The following is a 20,904-nucleotide window of genomic DNA, read 5'->3' as shown; positions in this document are numbered from 1 at the left end:
TGGGTCAGTGACCTGAAAATGTGGGGAAGCCAATGACAAAGCCTGACAGCAGGGTGACCAGTATTGTCAAAAACACAGCTTGCCTGTGAAAGCCTGCATACCTCCTTCAACACAAGTTTTCCTTTCTTGTGTCCATCCTGGTTAATTCTTTATTTATACTTTATATTCCATCACAAACGTATTGCAAATAGAAATAATGAATAAGGAAAGTCATACAAGGTATTTTGCTGATCAGCAATTTTATTGCCTTGCACATAAGCAGATTATAGTCAGCCATGACATCATCCCTGAGAAACATCTAAAAGGTAAAATAGGCAAAAAAATGGGAAGAGAGGATTCATCTTAATCAGCATGTTTCTAGTACAGTAGTCAGAGGCAGGGGCGGACTGACCATTTGGAAACTCGGGCACTGCCCGGGGGCCCGGGTCAGTAGGGGGCCCCATGAGATGCCCCTGGTACCTTTTTCATAGGCTTTTTTGAGTTCGGGCAAGGACACAGGGGCCCCATGATCCCCTATTGCCCAGGGGCCCCATGAGTTGTCAGTCCACCCCTGGTCAGAGGTATGGTTTAAGTACAGAAGTCATTGATCTTACCATATGGAAAGCACTGTTGACAAAAGGCACTATTACAGCGGAACAGAGGCATTATCCCATTCAGGTCACCCCAAGCCTTTATTACTTTTCCCCCTTCCACTTTGTCATTAAGACTCTTCTGGTCAGGTGTGAACACTAACTTGTAAACAAAAGCGCGGTGTGGAATATGTGTGAAGTACGTTTGAAGACCGGACAGTATATTGTATTCTCCATTTTGGTTGATGCATTTACCTACACACGGGGAGATTAGAGAGTAAAATATGATACAGTGGGCCTTAGGGTCAATGTTTAAAAAGTTCTCGATGGGGGAAAGGGCTCCTTTTTTCGGAGGTGTTAGAAGACGATACTCTGCATGTTCTGTAAAGGTTATCTTTTTGTCTTTGTTCATTACAATAATGTCTTTGAATGTAGCCATTAAGATCCGATTTCCAGTGTAGATGTTACTGTACTTCATTGCGTCTTTCATTGTACCTAAATTTGTATTTATCTCATTGTCAATAGCATCAAAAAAAGGAATTTGTATATCAGTGATTAATGGAAATTTGTTTTCTTCTTTGGCATTGCACTCCTCCTTTGACAGCTTCACTATATAGGCAAATTGAGGTGCACTCCTAAAAGGTTAGAAAAAAAAATTGTCAGTAATAGACTAACGAAGCATTTTTCCTTTAGAGTTAAGCTGGCCATACACATGTAGCTTTCCGGACGAGAATATTCGTACGAAAAGTCATACGAAAATTCCTTGAACATTCAGTGAATGGACGAATGTTGTTCGAAAATTGTCTTTTGCTTTTACCATTCAAGTTTAAAAATGAATGTAATTTCTGAACGATAACCACATATACTGGCCGAAAATTAATTTGATCAAGAAGCTTTTTTCTTCCTACCCCTTCGAATTTTCCCATCACTTCTGTCGAAAAAACAAACATTGATTTGACCCCACTAACTTCTCCTGCCTTCTATGGTAGGAGTGATAGGTAGGTGTTCAGCAAGGGAGTGCTGGAAGTTTTGGAGTCCTCAAGAAACGGGCATTCCCATGTTGAAGGATCTTTGATTGATTGTTTCTGTATTGTTATGTTTAGATTATATAGACAACAATCTATGGAAAATGCCCTGTATGGATTCATCTAGATATGAATTGTTCTGCCATCTGTCTCCTGACCAAGTAAGTGATTTATGTGTTTTGGGCATATGCCCTCCCCCTTCTATTTATCTCTTCACCTTTGCTGGGATTGTCTCTCTCTGTTGTTTCCATTTTTGTGGGTTTCCTTTGGGATAGGACACCATTATATTTGGGACATCAGGATGAACAGTGGATGTGGGTTCTCACTCAAGATTGCTCTGTTGACTCCCTGTATGGGTGCTGATGCCATGCATCTACGTCTATATCAATATGTGAGTTTGCAGAAAACAGGTTTTTAATTTTTATATTTCTTTTGGAATCTTATTTTGCATGAGTACTGATTTATGTGTGCGGTCCTCCCTGGGCCAAATGATAACCTCCCATGGTTTCCAATGCCACCTCTATGCTGATGACACCCAGATCTATCTCTCCACTCCTCAGCTCACCCCCTCAATCTCCTCACGTATCACAAATCTACTAAGCGATACATCAGCAAGGACGTCACACCATCTTTCCAAAACCGAGCTTGTAATATTTCCTCCTCCCCGATCCCCCACTCATGACTTTACCATTAAAATACACAGCACAACCATTGGTCCTTCCCCTCATACCAGGGTGCTAGGCGTAATCCTAGACTCAGACCTCTCCTTTGGGCTCCACATCCAATTACTGGCTAAATCCTGCTGCCTCAACCTTTGGAACATTTCCAAAATCCGCCCCTTTCTGACCAATGACACCCCAAAACAACATATCCACAAAACTAGAGTGGCCTTCACAGAACCCTGACCTCAACTCTAAGAAACAGCTTCTGATATTAATTAGAATGTTGATTACATGCCAGGTCTTCTCGTCCAACATCAACACTTGACCTCAAAAATGCTCTTTTGGCTGAATACGCACACATTCTCAGATACACTACAAGATCTTATGGAAAACCTTTCCAGACCATAGATGGCTGTTATTGGTGTAAAAAGAGAGGTGATTTTGCACCGCCATTCGCAGCCTCAGCTGTCAATCACCGGGTCCCAGCTGGTGTGATTACTCGCCGGCAACCGGTGATCAAGTATCTCCAACGGGGAGATACAACACAGATCTTTCCTCTGTCAGCTCCTACACACTGCATAGCAGAGCCATGCAAAGAAGTGTGCTTAAAAAGAAGCACGCACACAGCACACTTAGTAAAACACGCACAGCACACAGTTAATCCTTTGATCGCCCCGGATGTTAACCCCTTCCTGCCCAGTGCCATTAGCACAGTGTGAGTGCTTTTTATTAGCACTGATCACTGTATTGGTGTCTTCGGGGATGTCAGTGACACCAAGTCAGTTCTCCCCCAGTGTCAGAATACCCACCACAGTCCAGCAGTCCCGCTATAAGTTGCTGATCGCCACCATTACTAGTGAAAAAAAAAATTTCAGTATCTACACCGCCATTTGTAGAAGCTATAACTCTCACGTAAACTAATTAATTTACACGTATTGGGATTTTTTTTATAGCAAAGAAATGGAGTAGAATATGTTTTGGCCTAAATTTATGACGAAATAGATTTTTTCAATTTTTTTACTGGACATGTTTATTAGCAAAAAGTCAAAAATGTTTTTTTCTCAAAATTGTCGGTCTTTTTTTTAATAGTGTAAAAAAAAAAAATGCACAGGTGATAAAATACCGCCGAAAGAAAGCTCTACTTGTGGGGGGAAAAAAAAGGATGCAAATTTCATTTGGGTGCAGCGTTGCATGACCGCGCAATTGTCAGTTAAAGTAATGCAGCGTAGTAATGCAAAAAATGGCCTGGTCAGGAAGGGGGGTAAATCCTCTGGAGGGCAAGTGGTTAATACTGCTTTGAGAATGTATAATAAATATTCTATTTTATAGATATTGTACTATCTGTGCCTTTAAAAGTCCCATTTTTGTAATTGTTATTTGTTCTAATGTAGTTTTTTTTTTTTCTACTGCATTCTGATTTCCTGCTGGGGAGATTTTTACCATGTATTTGTTCTGACCAGTTTATGGTCACCAGGACAAACAGGTTGTAAAATTAAAAAAAAAAGTCAGCAGAGCAAGAAGGGAGAGGAAGTCTTCCAATGAGGACACCTGCTCCTGTGACAAGTCTCTATGATGAGAATTATGTTCTCTTTAAAGATATTTAATTTTATTTTATGTCTACAAGACACAAAGTGAAAGAAAAAAAAATCCTCTTCCACTACCTAAAATTAAAAAAATAGAAGAAAAAAGAAAAAGCAAGTTCTGGGTTTACACACACTGTCCTGTTTTGGGCCATCCAACATCCCAACTAGGGGCGGACTGACCATTTGGAAACTCGGGCACTGCCTGAGGGCCCGGGGTCAGTAGGGGGCCCCATAAGATGCCCCTGGTATCTATTTTTCATAGGCTTTTTTGATTTTGGGCAAGGACACAGGGGTCCCATGATCCCTTATTGCCTGGGGGCCCCATGAGTTGTCAGTCCGCCCCTGATCTCAACCATATCTGAAAGGTTCATGTTGACAAAGATTGTCCTGCATTTGACATTAAACACAACTGAAGGCCATTGATAACAAAGGAGCAGTACACATAGCAGCAAAGAGGTTGCATTTGACCTGCTCTACGTTGCATTGCTTTGGATGTTGCATGCCGTATGGAGAAACTGCATGCAAAGCAGGTCAAGTGAAATCTTTGCCTGTCAAACTCAGCAGCATGCAATTGAATGGAAAACACAACAGATGAGAAGAACATCTGTTGACATGAATCCTTGGTCTACTGCTCTCCTGCATGCAACACCTAAAACATACACTCACTGGCCACTTTATTAGGTTCACCTTGCTAGTGCCAAGAAAATCTCTCCACACCCTGACACCACCACCACCACCAGCCTGAACATTTGATACAAGGCAGGATGGATCCATGCATTCATGTTTTGTAAATTCTGACCCTACCATCTGAATGTCGCAGCAACCAGTCTGCCCATTCTCCTCTGACCTCTGACATCAACAAGGTTTTTTTGTTAACACAACTGAATATTTTCTCTTTTTCGAACAATTCTCTGTAAACCCTAAAGATGGTTGTGCTTGAAAATCCCAGTAGATAAGCAGTTTTTTAAATACTCAGACCGGCCCATCTGTCACCAATAACATACCACGTTGAAAGTCACTTAAATCCCCTTTCTTCCCCATTCTGATGCTTAGTTTGAACTTCAGAAAGTCATCTTCACCACGTCTAGATGCCTAAATGCATTGAGTTGTTACCATGTGATTGGCTGAATAGCAATTTCTGTTACCAAGCAATTGAACAGGTGTACCTAATAAAGGGGATGGTGAGTGTATATTCTGATCACAAGTTGAGGTTCTCCTCCTCCATCCCCTCAGATGTTGTCTTCTGCAATGATCTCTAAGGGACTAGAAGCGCTATGACTGTTCAGGAAGTGACATTTACTGAACTCCAATGGAGGTGCTGCAATCCTTACATTTGGGGCTCCGAGTCAACATCTGAGGTCTGAGAAGAGATGGAACCATCACAGCCCTAGAAGAGGGTGTTGAAATTGTGTACACTTTAGGTTCCATGGTTTCCCTAGTCAATTCAGCCAGATCTAAATAACCAATTTATAGCAAAGAAGCATCAAAGCAGAAAAAACACAAAGGAAACAATGCTTACTCTTTCCAAATTTCATTGATGATTTTTTCTCTAATGTAGTTTGTCACACTGTAAACTGCTTTATTACTGAATTCGCAGTTCACAGTTAGGATGCAACTCCACAAGCACATCACCACCAGCAGGTCACGTCCCATCTTCTCCTGTAATTACAGTTAATAACAAAGAGTGAGTAGGTGTAAAATTTTCTACATTCCTCTATTGAAAGGAAAACTATGATGGCTTGACGCCAACTGTATTTTACCTATTTAAAATGTATATATCTATAAACTGCTGTTTTGTATATGATAATTATATGGCAAAGGATTACCAGAGCACTGTGGGATAGCTAACAAGACAGCACATCAGGTGCTGCTTGCTTTCTTTGACTGAAACTTCAGACTGAGCTAAACAATGTGACAAAATTTAAGATCAAGAGCATACAAAGACACGATTGTAAAGCACAGAGAGGTAAGTGAGCGCTGGATGTCACTTCAGCTGCTGAAACACCAGAAGGTACCAAAAACCTTCAAAGCATCAATATAAAATAGGGTGCAGCACTATAGTAAACATAACCACATGTGTAAAATATGCATATATAAATACGAATAAAATGAGAATATCAGTAAAAGTGACTGGTGACAAAGTGCTTATCAATTGAATAAAGTGACTCAATGTGTCAAAATAACTTTGTCACTATTTAGTGACCAAAAGTGCATAAATAAAGTGCTGGAAATAGTAATCAAAACATATAGTCCAAAACAAATGCGTGGAAGATCCTGGAAGATCAAGTGCTTGGAAGATCATGAAGATTTCCAATAACTGGTGGTCTTATCCAGTAAGATGGTGATGTGACCAAACGTATAAAGACTGCGCACTCACCAGATGTGCAATCAATAAGCGCATTTAGAGGTAACACTCTCAGTGGTAAACTGAAGGCCCCTTTAAGGTAGGTATGGTCTGATATCCTTCACTGTTCACTCCGCTGTCAGCAATGGCTCTGCCTTTCTCTCATGTAGCTCTGTGGGTGGTGAGAAGCTCACAGGGAGCCTGCGTAATAGAATTCCGAACACTCTTTTCATTTAATGACATTCCGGGTGGCGGCTCATTTTGTAAAGCCAACAATTCCTTCTGGAGCCGTTTTCCCTTCTCCCCGCCGCATTAGAAGGCTACTATAGCGCTGCACCCTATTTTATAAAGACACAATTGTGCACTTCCTATGGTGTGGTAGCAGTTTGGAGAAGGACCGTTTCAGTTAGAGCATGACTGTACTCCTGCACACAATGTACATTCCATAAAGACATACAGGGTAGTTATATAAGGAGAAACTAGAGTGGCCTTCAAAGAACCCTGACCTCAACTCTAAGAAACAGCTTCTGATATTAATTAGAATGTTGATTACATGCCAGGTCTTCTCGTCCAACATCAACACTTGACCTCAAAAATGCTCTTTTGGCTGAATAAGCACACATGCTCAGATACACTACAAAATCTTATGGAAAACCTTTCCAGACAATAGATGGCTGTTATTAGTGTAAAAAGAGAGGGGTAAATCCATATTAATGTCTTTGGAATGGTACGCCCCCAAAAAATCAAATCTTTGGTCACAATAGGGTTGCTTTGCTAAAACTAGAGAGTGCAAAATATGGTGAAGCTCTGAATAGAAACCAATCAGCTTCTAACTTTCGCAATAAAACCTGAAAGCTGATTGGTTTCTGTGCACAGCTGCACCAGGTTTCCCACTCTTCAGTTTTAGTAAATCAACCCCACACTGTACATAAAAAGAGAGGAATTACTGCTGCTGACTCTTTGAATTCTGTAAACAGTTGCCATCTTTCAGAAAAATTAAGGAGGATAGAATTTCAATGATGTTGGTTGGATAGAAAACTCAATAGAAGACTGCTTTAAATTGAAATGCAGTGTTTTAAATTCTTGAAAATGTAACGACGTCAAATGAGGACGAAACGCATTGGGTAGAGCTTCATGTGACGTTGCCATGCTACACAGCCACTGGCTGGAATGTCCATGCATTAGGAGTGCTACAGCTCCGGGATTGTTCTTTGACGGCTATGCAATTTTTAAACCATTGAGAGTGCATTTATTTATTCTTAATACAAGGCTTAAGTCTTGGGCATGCTACACTGTTAATGTGTATTCCTTGCATGGTTTACCGGTGGAAACACGGAGTTGGAGCAGAGCCAAGGGCTGAAACATCTCTGCGCTACAAACCAGAGAGTTGTTTGGGGTTAATCCCTAAAACGCTGTAAGCTTTTTTGATATAAAAGACCAATAGCTCTGATAAGAGCTGTTATATGTCCATTGTTTTCACCAGGATCCTAGAGGTGTTATCTTCCTCCTTTCTTGATTCACTCAATGTGGGGTTTTCCGCCTCTTTTGATGGTTTGGTGTCACTCATTTAAGAAGATTTTTGAGCATTTAAGAAGTTTTTTGACTTTTGCATAATTGATGGTTTTTTACGCTATTTAGCGCTGCATTTTCTTGTTACATAATGTTTTAAATTTTCCTGGTCAAAAAAAAAATGTTCATCAAAAACCATTTGGCATTACCTTTAATCAAAAGAACTCGCAAATACTAAAGGTGGGGCTGATATAGCAGCAGTGAGATTAATTATAGCGGAGGGTCACCAACCCAAAAAAGCAGAACAAAACAAAAAGGGCAAAAAAAGGGCGTTCAAGGGTGATCCACTAATATGTATCAAAACCAACTACACAGATACATATTTAAAGTGTTACTAAACCCATGACCCTGCATTCACTATATCTGGTCTCCCCGGACCCTGCATTCACTATATCTGGTCTCCCCGGACCCTGCATTCACTATATTTGGTGACCCCGGACCCTGCATTCACTATATCCGCTCTCCCCGGACCCTGCATTCACTATATCTGGTCTCCCCGGACACTGCATTTACTATATCCAATCTCCCCGGATCCTGCATTCACTATATCCGGTCTCCCCGGACCCTGCATTTACTATATCCAATCTCCCCGGATCCTGCATTCACTATATCTGGTCTCCCCGGACCCTGCATTCACTATATCCGGTCTCCCCGGACCCTGCATTCACTATATTCGCTCTCCCCGGACCCTGCATTCACTATATCCGGTCTCCCTGGACCCTGATTTCACTAGTTGTCTTTTTTTTGTAACAGATTAAACAAATGACTTTTTCTTTTCATAGGATATCGGTTAACCGCTTAACCGCTTTTAGCAGAAATACTGCTACAGGGTGGTACAGGTATGCAAAATCACATATATATACGTGATTTTGCAGTTCCGGGTAGGGGGCACGCACCCTACCTACACCTCCATTTGCGGCCTCAGCTGTCAATCACCGGGTCCCAGCCAGTGATTTCTTGCTGGCACCCGCTGATCGCCAAATATCTGCAACGAGAGAAAAATTCCAGTATATATACCGCCATTTGTAAACGCTATAACTTTCAAATAAACCAATTAATTTACACGTATTGGGATTTTTTTTTTAGCAAAGACATGGAGCAGAATATATTTTGGCCTAAATTTATGATGAAACTTGATTTTTTTAAAGTTTTTTTACGGCATATGTTTAATAGCATAAAGTCAAAAATATAGATTTTTTTTCTCAAAATTGTTGGTCTTTTCTGTTTATAAAAAAATAAAAACCGCACAGGTGATCAAATACCACTGAAAGAAAGCTCTATTTGTGGGGAAAAAATAAAATAAATGTAATTTGGATGTAGTGTTGCATGACTGCGCAATTGTCAGTTAAAGTAACGCAGCACAGTATTGCAAAAAATGTCCTGGTCAGGAAGGAGGGGAAATCCTCTGGAGGGTAAGTGGTTAAAGCAACATTGTTTAGAAAAATATAAACAACAATAAACTGTAATCCAGGGGCGGACTTACAACTCATGGGGCCCCCGGGCAATAGGGGACAATGGGGCCCCTGTGTTCTTGCCCAAACTCAAAAAAGCCTATGAAAAAGGTACCAAGGGCATCTCATGGGGCCCCCTACTGACCCCGGGCCCTCGGGCAGTGCTCAAGTTTCCAAATGGTCATTCCGCCCCTGCTGTAATCCCATCTAATGGTTTCTGCAACACCCTATAGCAGAAATACTGCTACAGGGAGGCACAGGTGAGCAAATTCATGTGTACTGTATATACGTAATTTTACAGTTCCGGGTAGGGGGCCCCACCATTCATGGTCTTGGCTGTCAATCACCGGGTCCCAGCTGGTGATTTCCTACCGGCACCCAGTGATTGCCAAGTATTACCAATGAGGGAGAGACCTGTGTACAAACAACACAGATCTCTCCCCTGTCAGCTCCTGCACACTGCTTTGTATAACTCTGCATAACAGTGTAAAGCACTAACACAGCATACAGTAAAACAGCACACAGTTAACCCTTTGATCGCCCCACATGTTAACCCCTTCCTGCCCAGTGCCATTAGTACAGTATCACTGTATTGGTGTCACCGAGGATGTCAGTGACACCAGGTCAGTCCCCCCCCCCCAGTCTCAGAATGCCTGCTGCAATCCCGCTAAAAGTCTCAGATTGCCGCCATTACTAGTTAAAAAAAAAGAAAATTACAGTATATATAACCACCATTTGTAAATGCTATAATTTTCAAGTAAACCAATTCATTTACACGTATTGAGATTTTTTTTTATTGCGATGTAGAAGGATACATTTTGGCCTAAATGTATGATGAAATTTGATTTTTTAAAATATTTGTACTGGATATGTTTAATAGCAAAACGTCAAAAATATAGGGTTTTTTTTTCAAAATTGTCAATCTTGTTCATAGTGCAAAAAAAAAAAAATGCAGAGGTGATCAAATACCACGGAAAGAAAGCTCTAATTGTGATAAAGGAAGGATGTAAATTTCATTTGGGTGCAGCGTTGCATGACCGCGCAATTGTCAGTTAAAGTAAAGTACCGTATCGCAAAAAATGGCCTGGTCAGGAAGGGGGGTAAATCCTTTGGAGGGCAAGGGGTTAATTGTCTTTTTTTTTTTGGTAACATATTAAACATATGACTTTTTCTTTTCATAGAGTATTGGTTAAAACAACATTGTTTAGAACAATATAAACAACAATAAACTGTATTCCCATCTAACCCCATAGTGACCCTTCCTTAAAGCTAATCAGCCTAAATTAACTCATTCCCTTTTTCTCCTTAGCTGTTATTTTGCTGCTGATTTTTATTTCTATTTTCTTTTATTTCAAATTTGTTCATTTAATATACGTATAAACTTTTTTTTTTTCATTTTGCTGCTGATTTTTATTTGTATTTTCTTTTATTTCTAATTTGTACATTTAATATACGTAGAAACTTTTTTTTTTCATTTTGCTGCTGATTTTTCTTTTTGTTTTCTTTTTACTTCTAATTTTTATATTTAAAATAGAAAATTTTGCTTTCATTTTCTTTTCCCTTAATTTTTTTAGTGATGCATTTCAAATAAATTGTCAAAATGAAGAAAAAAAACGTAATTTCACTTATAAATAAATGTGCTTTGTTTTGGAAAGGAAACAAAATTGTTGTGTAGTTTTTATTGAGAGGGACACTTGTTTTAAAACTAACATTGATCAAGCTTTGAATACAGTATTGCCAAGAAAAAACATTGTACAGAAAAAAAAAAACAATAATATATGTATTACAGTATTTGTCATTTTAAGTAATGAGAATGACAAAGTCATCACTGAATTTATAGGCCCATAGAAGAAATGTAAAAATGTATCTAGTCCCTAAGGGGTAGAGAGTTGCAGAAATTGAACTGGTTATGCCCAGAGCAAATTTAGCAGAACAGGTTTGAATCAGCTAATATAGACAATGAAGATGATCAGAATCTACAAAAAAGATCTAATAAAGCAATGTTCATAGATGTGATAAAAAAAATTCTCTAGGAAAGAAACATATTGTTTGTACAAAATGTCCCTGCAAAATAAAATTTTCTGGGAGCTATGCATTTACCCTATTTGCATTCACAAGAGGAAATTTCAAACTATTTTACCTTGTCAAAAATCAACAAAGTAAATAAAAAATTCACAAAAATTCTATATCCTTTAACATGTTATTCTGATTCCAAAATTTGTCAGAATTTTTCATCTGCAGCTTTCAAGAAAATAATACCAGGTGACCCTACCATGAACCAAAGACAATTTATTCTAACTAGTTTTACAGTTTAGGAAAAAAGTAAATCATAAATTCACAAAAATTCTATATCCTTTAACATGTTATTCTGATTCCAAAATTTGTCAGAATTTTTCATCTGCAGCTTTTATGAAAATAATTCTAGGTGATCCTACCATGAACCAAAGACAATTTATTCTAACTAGTTTTACAGTTTAGGAAAAAAGTAAATCAAAAATTCACAAAAATTCTATATCCTTTAACATGGTATTCTGATTCCAAAATTTGTCAGAATTTTTCATCTGCAGCTTTTATGAAAATAATTCCAGGTGATCCTACCATGAACCAAAGACAATTTATTCTAACTAGTTTTACAGTTTAGGAATAAAGTAAATCAAACATTTATAAAAATTCTATATCCTTTACCATGTTAATCTGATTCTAAAATTTGTCTGAATTTTTCATCTGCAGCTTTCATGAAAATAATACCTGGTGATCCTAGCATGAAAGCCCTTGTTTGGGCTGTTCAGGGGCGGACTGACCATTCAAGCACTCGGGCACTACTTGAGGGCATGGGGTCAGTAGGGGGCCCCATGAAATGCCCCTGGTACCTTTTTATAGGCTTTTTTGGGTGTGCTTTGAGTGTGGGCAAGGACACAGGGGCCCCATGATCCCATATTGCCCGGGGGCCTCATGAGTTGTCAGTCCGCCCCTGGGGCTGTTATAGGGTGACAACTGTCTGCCAGCTGTGTTCCTACACTATCATTCTGTCACAAGCACACTTGGTAGAGACTACAAGTGGCCATGCTGAGCAACATTCTGCAAGGTCCACCATTGTCACTCTCAGGAAGCCAGTCCAGGGCAATGATGTGCCACCAATGTTGGCGTGAGTGCATGTAGACATGAAATGGTTCAAAGAGGAGATAAGTAGTACTGAAATGGAACAAATAATAAAAAAAACATACAACCAGTATTGTATTAAAAATAAATGGCATCCACTAAGGCAGTGGTTCTCGACCTTCCTAATGTTGTGACCCTTTAATACAGTTCCTCATGTTGTGGTGACCCCCCAACCATAAAATTATTTACCCAGTAATTATAATTTATGAGTGTCGTTTTACCTCCAATACTGCTGCTTTCAACACAGCAGCTGCTTTTAACAGAGTAGCTGCTTTCAACCCAGCAGCTGCTTTCTACACAGTAGCTGCGCTTTACACATAGGAAATATGTGTTTTCTGATGGTCTTAGGGGACCCCTGTGAAAGGGTCATTCGACCCCCAAAGGGGTCGCAACCCACAGGTTGAGAACCACTGCACTAAGGGTTTGCATCTACTTTAAGGATAGGTTAGAGATACAGTATATAGGGAAACCCACTGAGAACTACCAGGATCAGGATTCCAGAGCCAGAAACCAATGAGCCAAATGCAATCCTGACCATACTTTGTACTTACCAGCACTTTATATCCTTTGATGGACCGGGAGCCTGCAAATGTGATAAAAAAAAAATTGGTTATTGTGTTTTAAAATCTTAAATTATTAAAAAAATGCATTAATAGTGCCCTTTATTTTAATTTACTGGTAAGAATACAAGAATCCTCTGACAATTAATTAAGGTGTGCTTACCTAATGAATCTTAAAGTTTTTGTCTTCTTCTCTGTCCACTTCAAAACTGAGCTACCAATCGCCTCTTATATAGTATTGAACCCAGAAGTACCATTATACATACAATGTAAACTCCCTCAAGGAACATAACAATTCTTCTGAAACCTGTCTAGATAAAAATGATATCTACAATGAAATGATAAAATCAGCAAAATACCATTCCGTCTTACTAATGTATATTTTGCTATAGGTTAAGTTGCTCCAGGGCAAATTAGCTGTTTATTGAGAAATGACGTTTTCTTATCTTATAGTTATCTGAATTCTTGCAGGACGTAACAGGCACATTGTAAAATTCCGATACTGAACTTTGGCAAGTTACCATGTAACAAGGAAGTACATAAGCAAAGTATGACTTCCTTGGTAATAACATAAAGAAGCCACGTCCAAGGCATTTCATAACTTGTAGGACTCGTTTTTAATTTCAATCATTCGTTAAGATAGTGGCTGACTAATTGCTTCTCTGGTATTCTAGCCTGGTACTGTAGATACTGAGTAAAGCTGGTTATTCAGCCCTGGGCAGCACAGCCAAGGGGTAGCATTGGCAACTATCATCTTGGATAAAGTATTGATCTTGGATTAAATATCGAGCATTGCACTTCAGCTCTGCATCATCTGATTAACTCTTTTCTATCCCATTACAGGTAAATGTCTGCGAGCTAATATCCATCTGTACTATCGGCCATGCCATGTACAAATGCTAATTCACCATGCTGTGCTCTCTGGTAATCTATACTGTTTTTAAAATCCACCTCTTAGGCAGGCCATAGACAGGTTGAATTGTCGGCTGATAAATGAAAAATTGGTCGGCGCCGTTGCCGATGCTGCCACCATCGTGGATTTTACAGCATGACCGATAAAAGTAAATGAGACGATCCACGAAAAACGGCCGATGGGCGGGCCCCACTAATGGCATGAATATTGGTCGATTTTTTTGTGCGGACTAAAAATCGGCAGACAAACGACCCGTCTATGGCCTACATTACTGAAGTTGATTCATAACTATCAGTGTTCTTTTCTAGAAACAATTTTAGTACAGTGTAACACTGTACTGCTAGGGTGACAGTATGTAAAAAAAAATAAAAATACAAAATAATAATATAAAAAAAAAATAAAAATGTAAAAAAAAATGTTTAAAAATGATAATTTTTGGTTATAAACTAATTTTGATTTTTTTTTTACTAAAAAAATAACGGAATAAATTTTGGCCAAGATTTATGATGAAATATTATTTATTTGCAAAATTTTATAAAAAAAAAACACTTTTATTCAAAATGTTGGGACTTTTTCATTTACATAGTAAAAAAAATAAAAATCCCAGCGGTGAATAAATACCACCAAAATAAAGCTTTATCTGTCTCAAAAAAATGGTAAAAAATTCATATGGGTACAGTATTGCATGACCGCGCAATTGTCATTCAAAGTGTGATAGCTCTGAAAGCTGAAAATTGCCCTGGACAGGAAGGGGGTAAAAGTGTCCGGACAGGAAGTGGTTAAGAACTAAAATATTGAGGTCTTCCATAGTGTGGTCCGGTTGTGTGAAATGATGTCTCACAGGTGTGACAAGTCATCTTCTTTATGGTATGTCTGTGCAAATTCAGTGGTAGCATTGGCAATTATCATCTTAGATTAAGTATTGAGCATTGCATTTCAGCTCTGCACTCCAGCGGGTGCACACAGTGAGAAACCACAGCAGACAACCTCAAATATTAAACAGACTACAGGTGACCTGTCTCCCCATCCAGCTCTTTCAGCTTTTACCCAGTCTGCTTTTTCATTTCACCACTCTGTAACATGCTCTCCCTACTCCTCCTTCTCACAGTTGTATCCTCTCTCTTCAAACTCTCTCTCCTTCCCCCCTCTTCTCCACCCCACAGCCTATATATATCACTCTTATCCTGTCTTCACCTTATTACTGCACTCATCAGCTCCTGCTAATTCTGAACCCACATACAAATAAAACCTCCAGGACACTGGAACCTGTCCCTCCATATAAGTCATACTCCCATATTACCTCTCTCACCCTTCTGATTCTCCTAACATCTAGAGACATTTCCCCAAATCCTGGGGTGCCATCTTTTCCTTTGACCAATGCACCCAGCACCTAGCTGCCGCAATCCACGCAATCTGGTTACTATTCCTCTTCTTCCTAGAACTAGCCTCCCCTCTTCCTGTGCCCTTTGGAATGCCCGCTCTGTCTGTAGCAAACTCACTTATGTCCATAACTTTTTATCACAAACTCCTTTAACCTACTTGCAATTACAGAAACCTGACTTCATGAATCTGACTTTCCCTCTCCTGCTGCTCTCTCCCATGGTGGTCTCCTCTGGACTTACTCTCCCAGGCCTAGTGGATGTAAAGGAGTTGTAATCCTCCTATCTCCTAAAAGCACTTCTCAGGTCCTTCACTCACCTCCCTCTCTGTCACTCTGCTCATTTGAAGTTCACTGTATTCGTCTATTCTCTCCAGTTTCTTTATGAATTGCTGTGATTTATTGACCTCCTGGACAGGTATCAAGCTTCCTTGATGACTTACTTCCTGGCTGCCTTACTTTCTCTCTTCTGAAATTCCCACAATCATTCTTGGTGACTTCAACATCCCTTTTAATCTTAACACTCATGTTACCTTTAGACTGCTGAGCCTAACCACTTCTTTTGACCTAAAACAATGGACGAATGCTTCTACTTACTCTAACAGTAACTGCCTCAACCTTGTATTCTCCTACCTATGCACTCCTTGCAACCCCACCAACTTTCCTTTTCCTCTCTCTGATCACTCCCTTATTAGATCCACTCTCTCCTTGGCTTCCTCCTCCTTGTCTTTCAACTACCAAACAGTTACCCATAGAAACCAGCCCTGGCAAACAGACAATACCAGATGCCTCAAAAAACGTAGCCATGCTCTTGAGTGTTTATGGCTTAAGACTCAGCAAAACTTCGACTAATATAAATCTGCCCTTCAAAACTACAATTTTTGTCTCCACATTGCCAAACAGACCTATTATTTCACTCTCATTAACATCCTCTCATGCAATCCCCATCAACTCTTTTCTACCTTTAACTCTCTACTTCGTCCTTCTTTACCTCCACTCACTATCTCACTCACTGCCCAGGAGATTGCTAATCACTTCAAAAATAAGATTGATACAATTCGTGACGAGATCTCCACTGTACACACATCTCCCTCACCCTACACTCCTTGTCCAGCTGCACAATATATACTTCCCTTGCTTAACTCAGGAACTATAGGTGAGGTTCGTAAACTTGTTTCTAAAGCCCACCTAACCACCTACCCCCTGGACCCTGTTCCCTGACATATATTACGGTCACCCTCTGGCTCTATCCTTCACTCTTTAACTCATATCTTCAATCTCTCCCTTTCTACTGGCATCTTCCCCAACCCTCAAAAACATGCACCATACTTATAAAGGCCTCATTGGACCCCACCAATCTTAGCAACCTAAGACCCATCTCCTTACTCCCTTTTGCCTCCAAACTCCTTGCACGTCTAGTCTACAACCTTGTGAGCTGCCATCTTATTGAGAATAACCTTTTTGATCCCCTTCAATCTGGATTTCGCCCACAGCACTCCACAGAAACTGCTCTCCTAGAACTCACAAACGACTTACTAACCACTAAAAACAATGGTCACTATTCCATACTCTTACACTTGGACCTTTCCCCTTCCTTTGACACAGTTGACCACCCCCTCCTCCTCAAAAAACTTTATTTACTTGGTCTCCTTGACTGTACTCTGTTGGTTTGACTCTTACCTATCTCACTGCACCTTCAGTGTCACTTACAACTCTACTTCCTCCTCTCCTACTCCTCTTACCATCGGGGTTCCCCAAAGTTCTGTCCTTGGACCTCTCCTATTCTCGATCTGCATATCTTCCTTGGGTCAGCTGATACCTTTCCATGGCTTCCAATACCATTTCTATGCTGATGACACACAAATCTATCTCTCTACTCCTCAGCTCACCCCATCAGTTTCCTCACGTATCACCGATTTACTGACAGACATATCAGACTGGATGTCACACCACTTCCTAAAACTCAATCTATACAAAACGTAGCTCATAATATTTCCCCCCCCCCCCCCCCACATGCCTCTTCCCCTGATTTCTCAGTTGGGATCAAAAGCACCACTATCAACCCATCCCTGTATGTCAGGGTGCTAGGGGTAATCTTGGATTTTGAACTATCCTTTCAGGCCCACATCCAATCCCTGTCCAAATCATGTCGCCTCTAACCATAACTTAGAATAGAGTTCTGTACCACTGGACTGGAATCAACTTATAAATCAAAAAGTCAGTAATAAACAGTGCATATAAGTGCTAACTGCAATGTGAGTAAGAATACTATAACTAGTCTAGAGTAGACTCCTGGAGAATGGCTAAGATACGGTGCAATGTCCCCTGAGATGTCCTTCTTAGCATATGCAATAGGTAAAGGTCTCTGTGAAGCAACTTTACAGTGTATTAAACAAAAACAAGAAAGAATTCCTGCGCTACCTGAATAAAGTGAACAAATATAATATATTTTTGTGGAAATGAGGGGCTGCTGCTAGCATTAAATTGTGTTCCCACAACAAAACCATAAAACATAAATAAAATAAATGCTGCGCTGCTAATACAAAATTAATAAATCAAAATTATAAAGAAGCTAAATGAAGCAAATCTAAATCATAAGCAAACCAGAGGAATAAAGTGTCCATAAAGCAAGTCCATAAATGTGAAATCATCAGTAGTGGTTCCATAATACAATTCTTCACAGCTTATTATGCTTCTTCATGTGCTCATCAACCAACACCATCAAATGAAGAGCTATGAAACATGCAGACGGTGTCACCCCAGTGCTCACAGAACTCTCACCTCAGAACAATTAAATTGCGCTTTGCAATACCAAGTAGGCAGGGGCGGACTGACAACTCATGGGGCCCCCGGGCAATAGGGGATCATGGGGCCATCTGTGTCCTTGCCCAAACTCAAAAAAGCCTATGAAAAAGATACCAGGGGCATCTCATGGGGCCCCCTACTGATCTTGGGCCCTCGGGCAGTGCCCGAGTTTCCAAATGGTTAGTCCGCCCCTGCAAGTAGGTAAACAGTTCTTCACTCTCCTGATCATCAATAATATAAGAGTGGTAGGCTGGAGTAACTGGAGATGGATTGGACAAGCAATGCATTGACAATGGAATCTGGGGCCAGCAGCCTGTGACAGTGGGAGATCCGAAGATCAAGATACCATGTCAGCCAATAAAAAAAGGCTGCAGGGAAGTTCTGTTATCAGGGTTGTAATCTCAGACCTCCAATCCCCTTAAAGGGACCGGTCCCTGTGTCTGGCTTGATGTTGTATTGAAAGCATAAAAGGTGCCTACCACTCTTATAGGTTGATGATCGAGAGAGTGAAGAACTGTTTACCTATTTGGTAATACAAAGTGCAGAGGTGAGAGTTCTGCGTGTTTCATAGCACTTCATCTGATGGTGTTGGTTGATGAGTACATAAAGAAGCATAATAAGCTGAGAAGAACTGTATTACTGAAACACTACTGATGATTTCACATTTATGGACTTGCTTTATAGATACTTTATTCCTATGGTTTGCTTATGATTTAGATTTCCTTCATTTCACTTCTTTACACTTTTGATTTATTAATTTTGCATTAGCAGCGCAGCATTTATTTTATTTATGTACAGAGTATTAAAAACAGTACAGGATAAAGCATATTCAAGGAAAGGAACATTGTCATGAGCTAAATATTATCAAATACACAAAGAACTGAATCAAGTGAAACGAAGGATATGCATATGGGGTTTACAACATCTCAACTTGACAATGCAAATATGTCATATATTGTGGCTTAAAGACCGAAATCAGAGAGTAATGGTTAATGATTCATACTATGAATGGTCTAGGTGTACCCCAAGGTGTCAGTGGTGCCAGTGGTGTACCCCAAGGTTCAGTGTTGGGACCCTTACTTTTTAACATGTTTATAAACGATATAGGGTCTGGGATTATAAATCCCATTTCAGTCTTTGCAGATGACACCAAGCTGTGCCGTGGAATAACGTCCTTACAGGATGTCTCCAACTTACAAGCCGACCTCAATGCTCTGTGTAATTGGGGGACTATGTGGGAAATGAGGTTTAATGTTGATAATTGTAAGGTTCTGCACTTGGGGGCTAAGAATGTGCATGCATCATACATACTAGGTGAGGTACAACTGGTGGAATCAATGCTGGAGAAGGATCTGGGGGGGCTCAATGGTGGAGAAGGATCTGGGGGGGGGGGGGTCAATGGTGGAGAAGGATCTGGGGGGTCAATGGTGGGGAAGGATCTGGGGGTTCTGGTAGCTCACAAGCTTAATAATGACTTGCAATGCCAAGCTGTGGTTTCTAAAGTGAGCAAAATCCTCTCTTGTATTAGAAGAGGTATAGACTCCAGAGAGAGATATCATTTCCCCGGTACAAATCATTGGTAACACCTCATCTGGAATATGCAGTTCAGTTTTGGGCACCAATTCACAAAAAGAACATTGGGGAACTGGAGAAAGTACAGAGAAGGGCAACCAAACTGATACAGTAAGAGGCATGGAGGAGCTCAGCTATGAGGAAAGATTAGAGGAACTGAATTTATTCTCTCTTGAGAAGAGGAGATTAAGGGGCGATATTATGTATAAATACATAAGTGGTTCATATAATAAACTTGGTTTGGAGTTACTCACTTTAGGGTCATGAAGGGAGCACTCTACATCTGGAGGAAAGAGATTTAACTTCCAGATATGGAAAGGTTTCTTCACTGTAAGAGCTGTTAAAAAGCCAGGGTTCTTTCCTAGATTCACATAATATAACTGAATACTTTAATCCATGTTTTTTATGTCGTCAAATAAAATTGCGAATGGTGGCATTGATACCATTCATGAAACCCAGTGGAGGAGGGGCAGGGATTGTCCGAAACACATACAACAGTTTAGGTGGTATGTTTTAAATGTGTATATTCTAAAACCAAGAAAAGTAGGTTTATTGCAGGACTAGAGACAAGTGCAGATCGTGTGGAGAAGGGGCCTACAGTTCAAGTCTGCAAGGGCCAGCAAGGAGGTAGCTATATAAGTTCCAAAATATTTTGTGGCATGTCATTGCCACTTACAACAGTAGTTGGATTGGATGCGAGAGACCTCCTGAGTCGACAGTGAGATGTTTAGGACCTCAGTTTTATCACAATTAACTGACTTGCCCAAATAGTTCATATTCTAGAATGATAGAAGGAAGAGAGGTGGATACATATAAGAGGAGGTCATCTGCATAAATGTCACATTTTGAATGACAATTAGTCAGTCATGCAACACTGTACTTATGAATTTTTTATAATTTCTTTACACAAATAGAGCTTTCTTTTGTTGGTATTTAATCAACACTGTTTTTTTTTATTTGTTGCTAAACAAATAAAAAAAGTCAGAAGCTTTGGAGGCCAGAGGTGAGATCTGGGGTTTCAAAGACCCCAGATCTCAACAAAAAGAGGATCTGTCATGCCCCATGCTAACACAAAGAATGTTGTTCATCCCTTGTAATAGCAATAAAGTTGATAAATATAGCAATATAGTTGATTAAAAATACTTTAAAGGTGCAGTATTAAAAATAAAATAAATATTAAATAATAAAAAAATGTAAAGTGCACCCATCCCCCCGTGCTCACACACAAAGGAACACACTCGCATTGGACCTGCATGAATATATACTGTAAACTGCAACTCCCTCCTCACTGGCCTGCCTCGCCGCTAGCTATCC

General features: G+C 39.9%; 1 protein-coding gene across 1 annotated transcript; it reads right to left on the bottom strand.

The window, feature by feature from the left end:
* Positions 1-222: 222 nt before the first annotated feature.
* On the bottom strand, positions 223-13,207 carry LOC149443273 (uncharacterized). Its single transcript, XM_089655648.1, has 5 exons — positions 13,086-13,207; positions 12,914-12,945; positions 5,359-5,498; positions 561-1,204; positions 223-375 (listed from the first exon to the last, which is right to left on the bottom strand). Exons 3-4 carry the CDS (start codon positions 5,490-5,492, stop codon positions 568-570), a joined length of 771 nt encoding a protein of 256 aa, XP_089511774.1. The 5' UTR covers positions 5,493-5,498; positions 12,914-12,945; positions 13,086-13,207; the 3' UTR covers positions 223-375; positions 561-567.
* Between the last annotated feature and the right edge of the window lie 7,697 nt (positions 13,208-20,904).

The sequence above is a fragment of the Staurois parvus genome, unplaced genomic scaffold (assembly GCF_062004578.1).
Source record: "Staurois parvus isolate SC_StPar_1 unplaced genomic scaffold, SC_StPar_1.0 ptg000860l, whole genome shotgun sequence".
Taxonomy (NCBI): domain Eukaryota; kingdom Metazoa; phylum Chordata; class Amphibia; order Anura; family Ranidae; genus Staurois; species Staurois parvus.
Note: the sequence above shows the minus strand (reverse complement) of the source record. Positions and strands in the feature narration are given on the sequence as shown.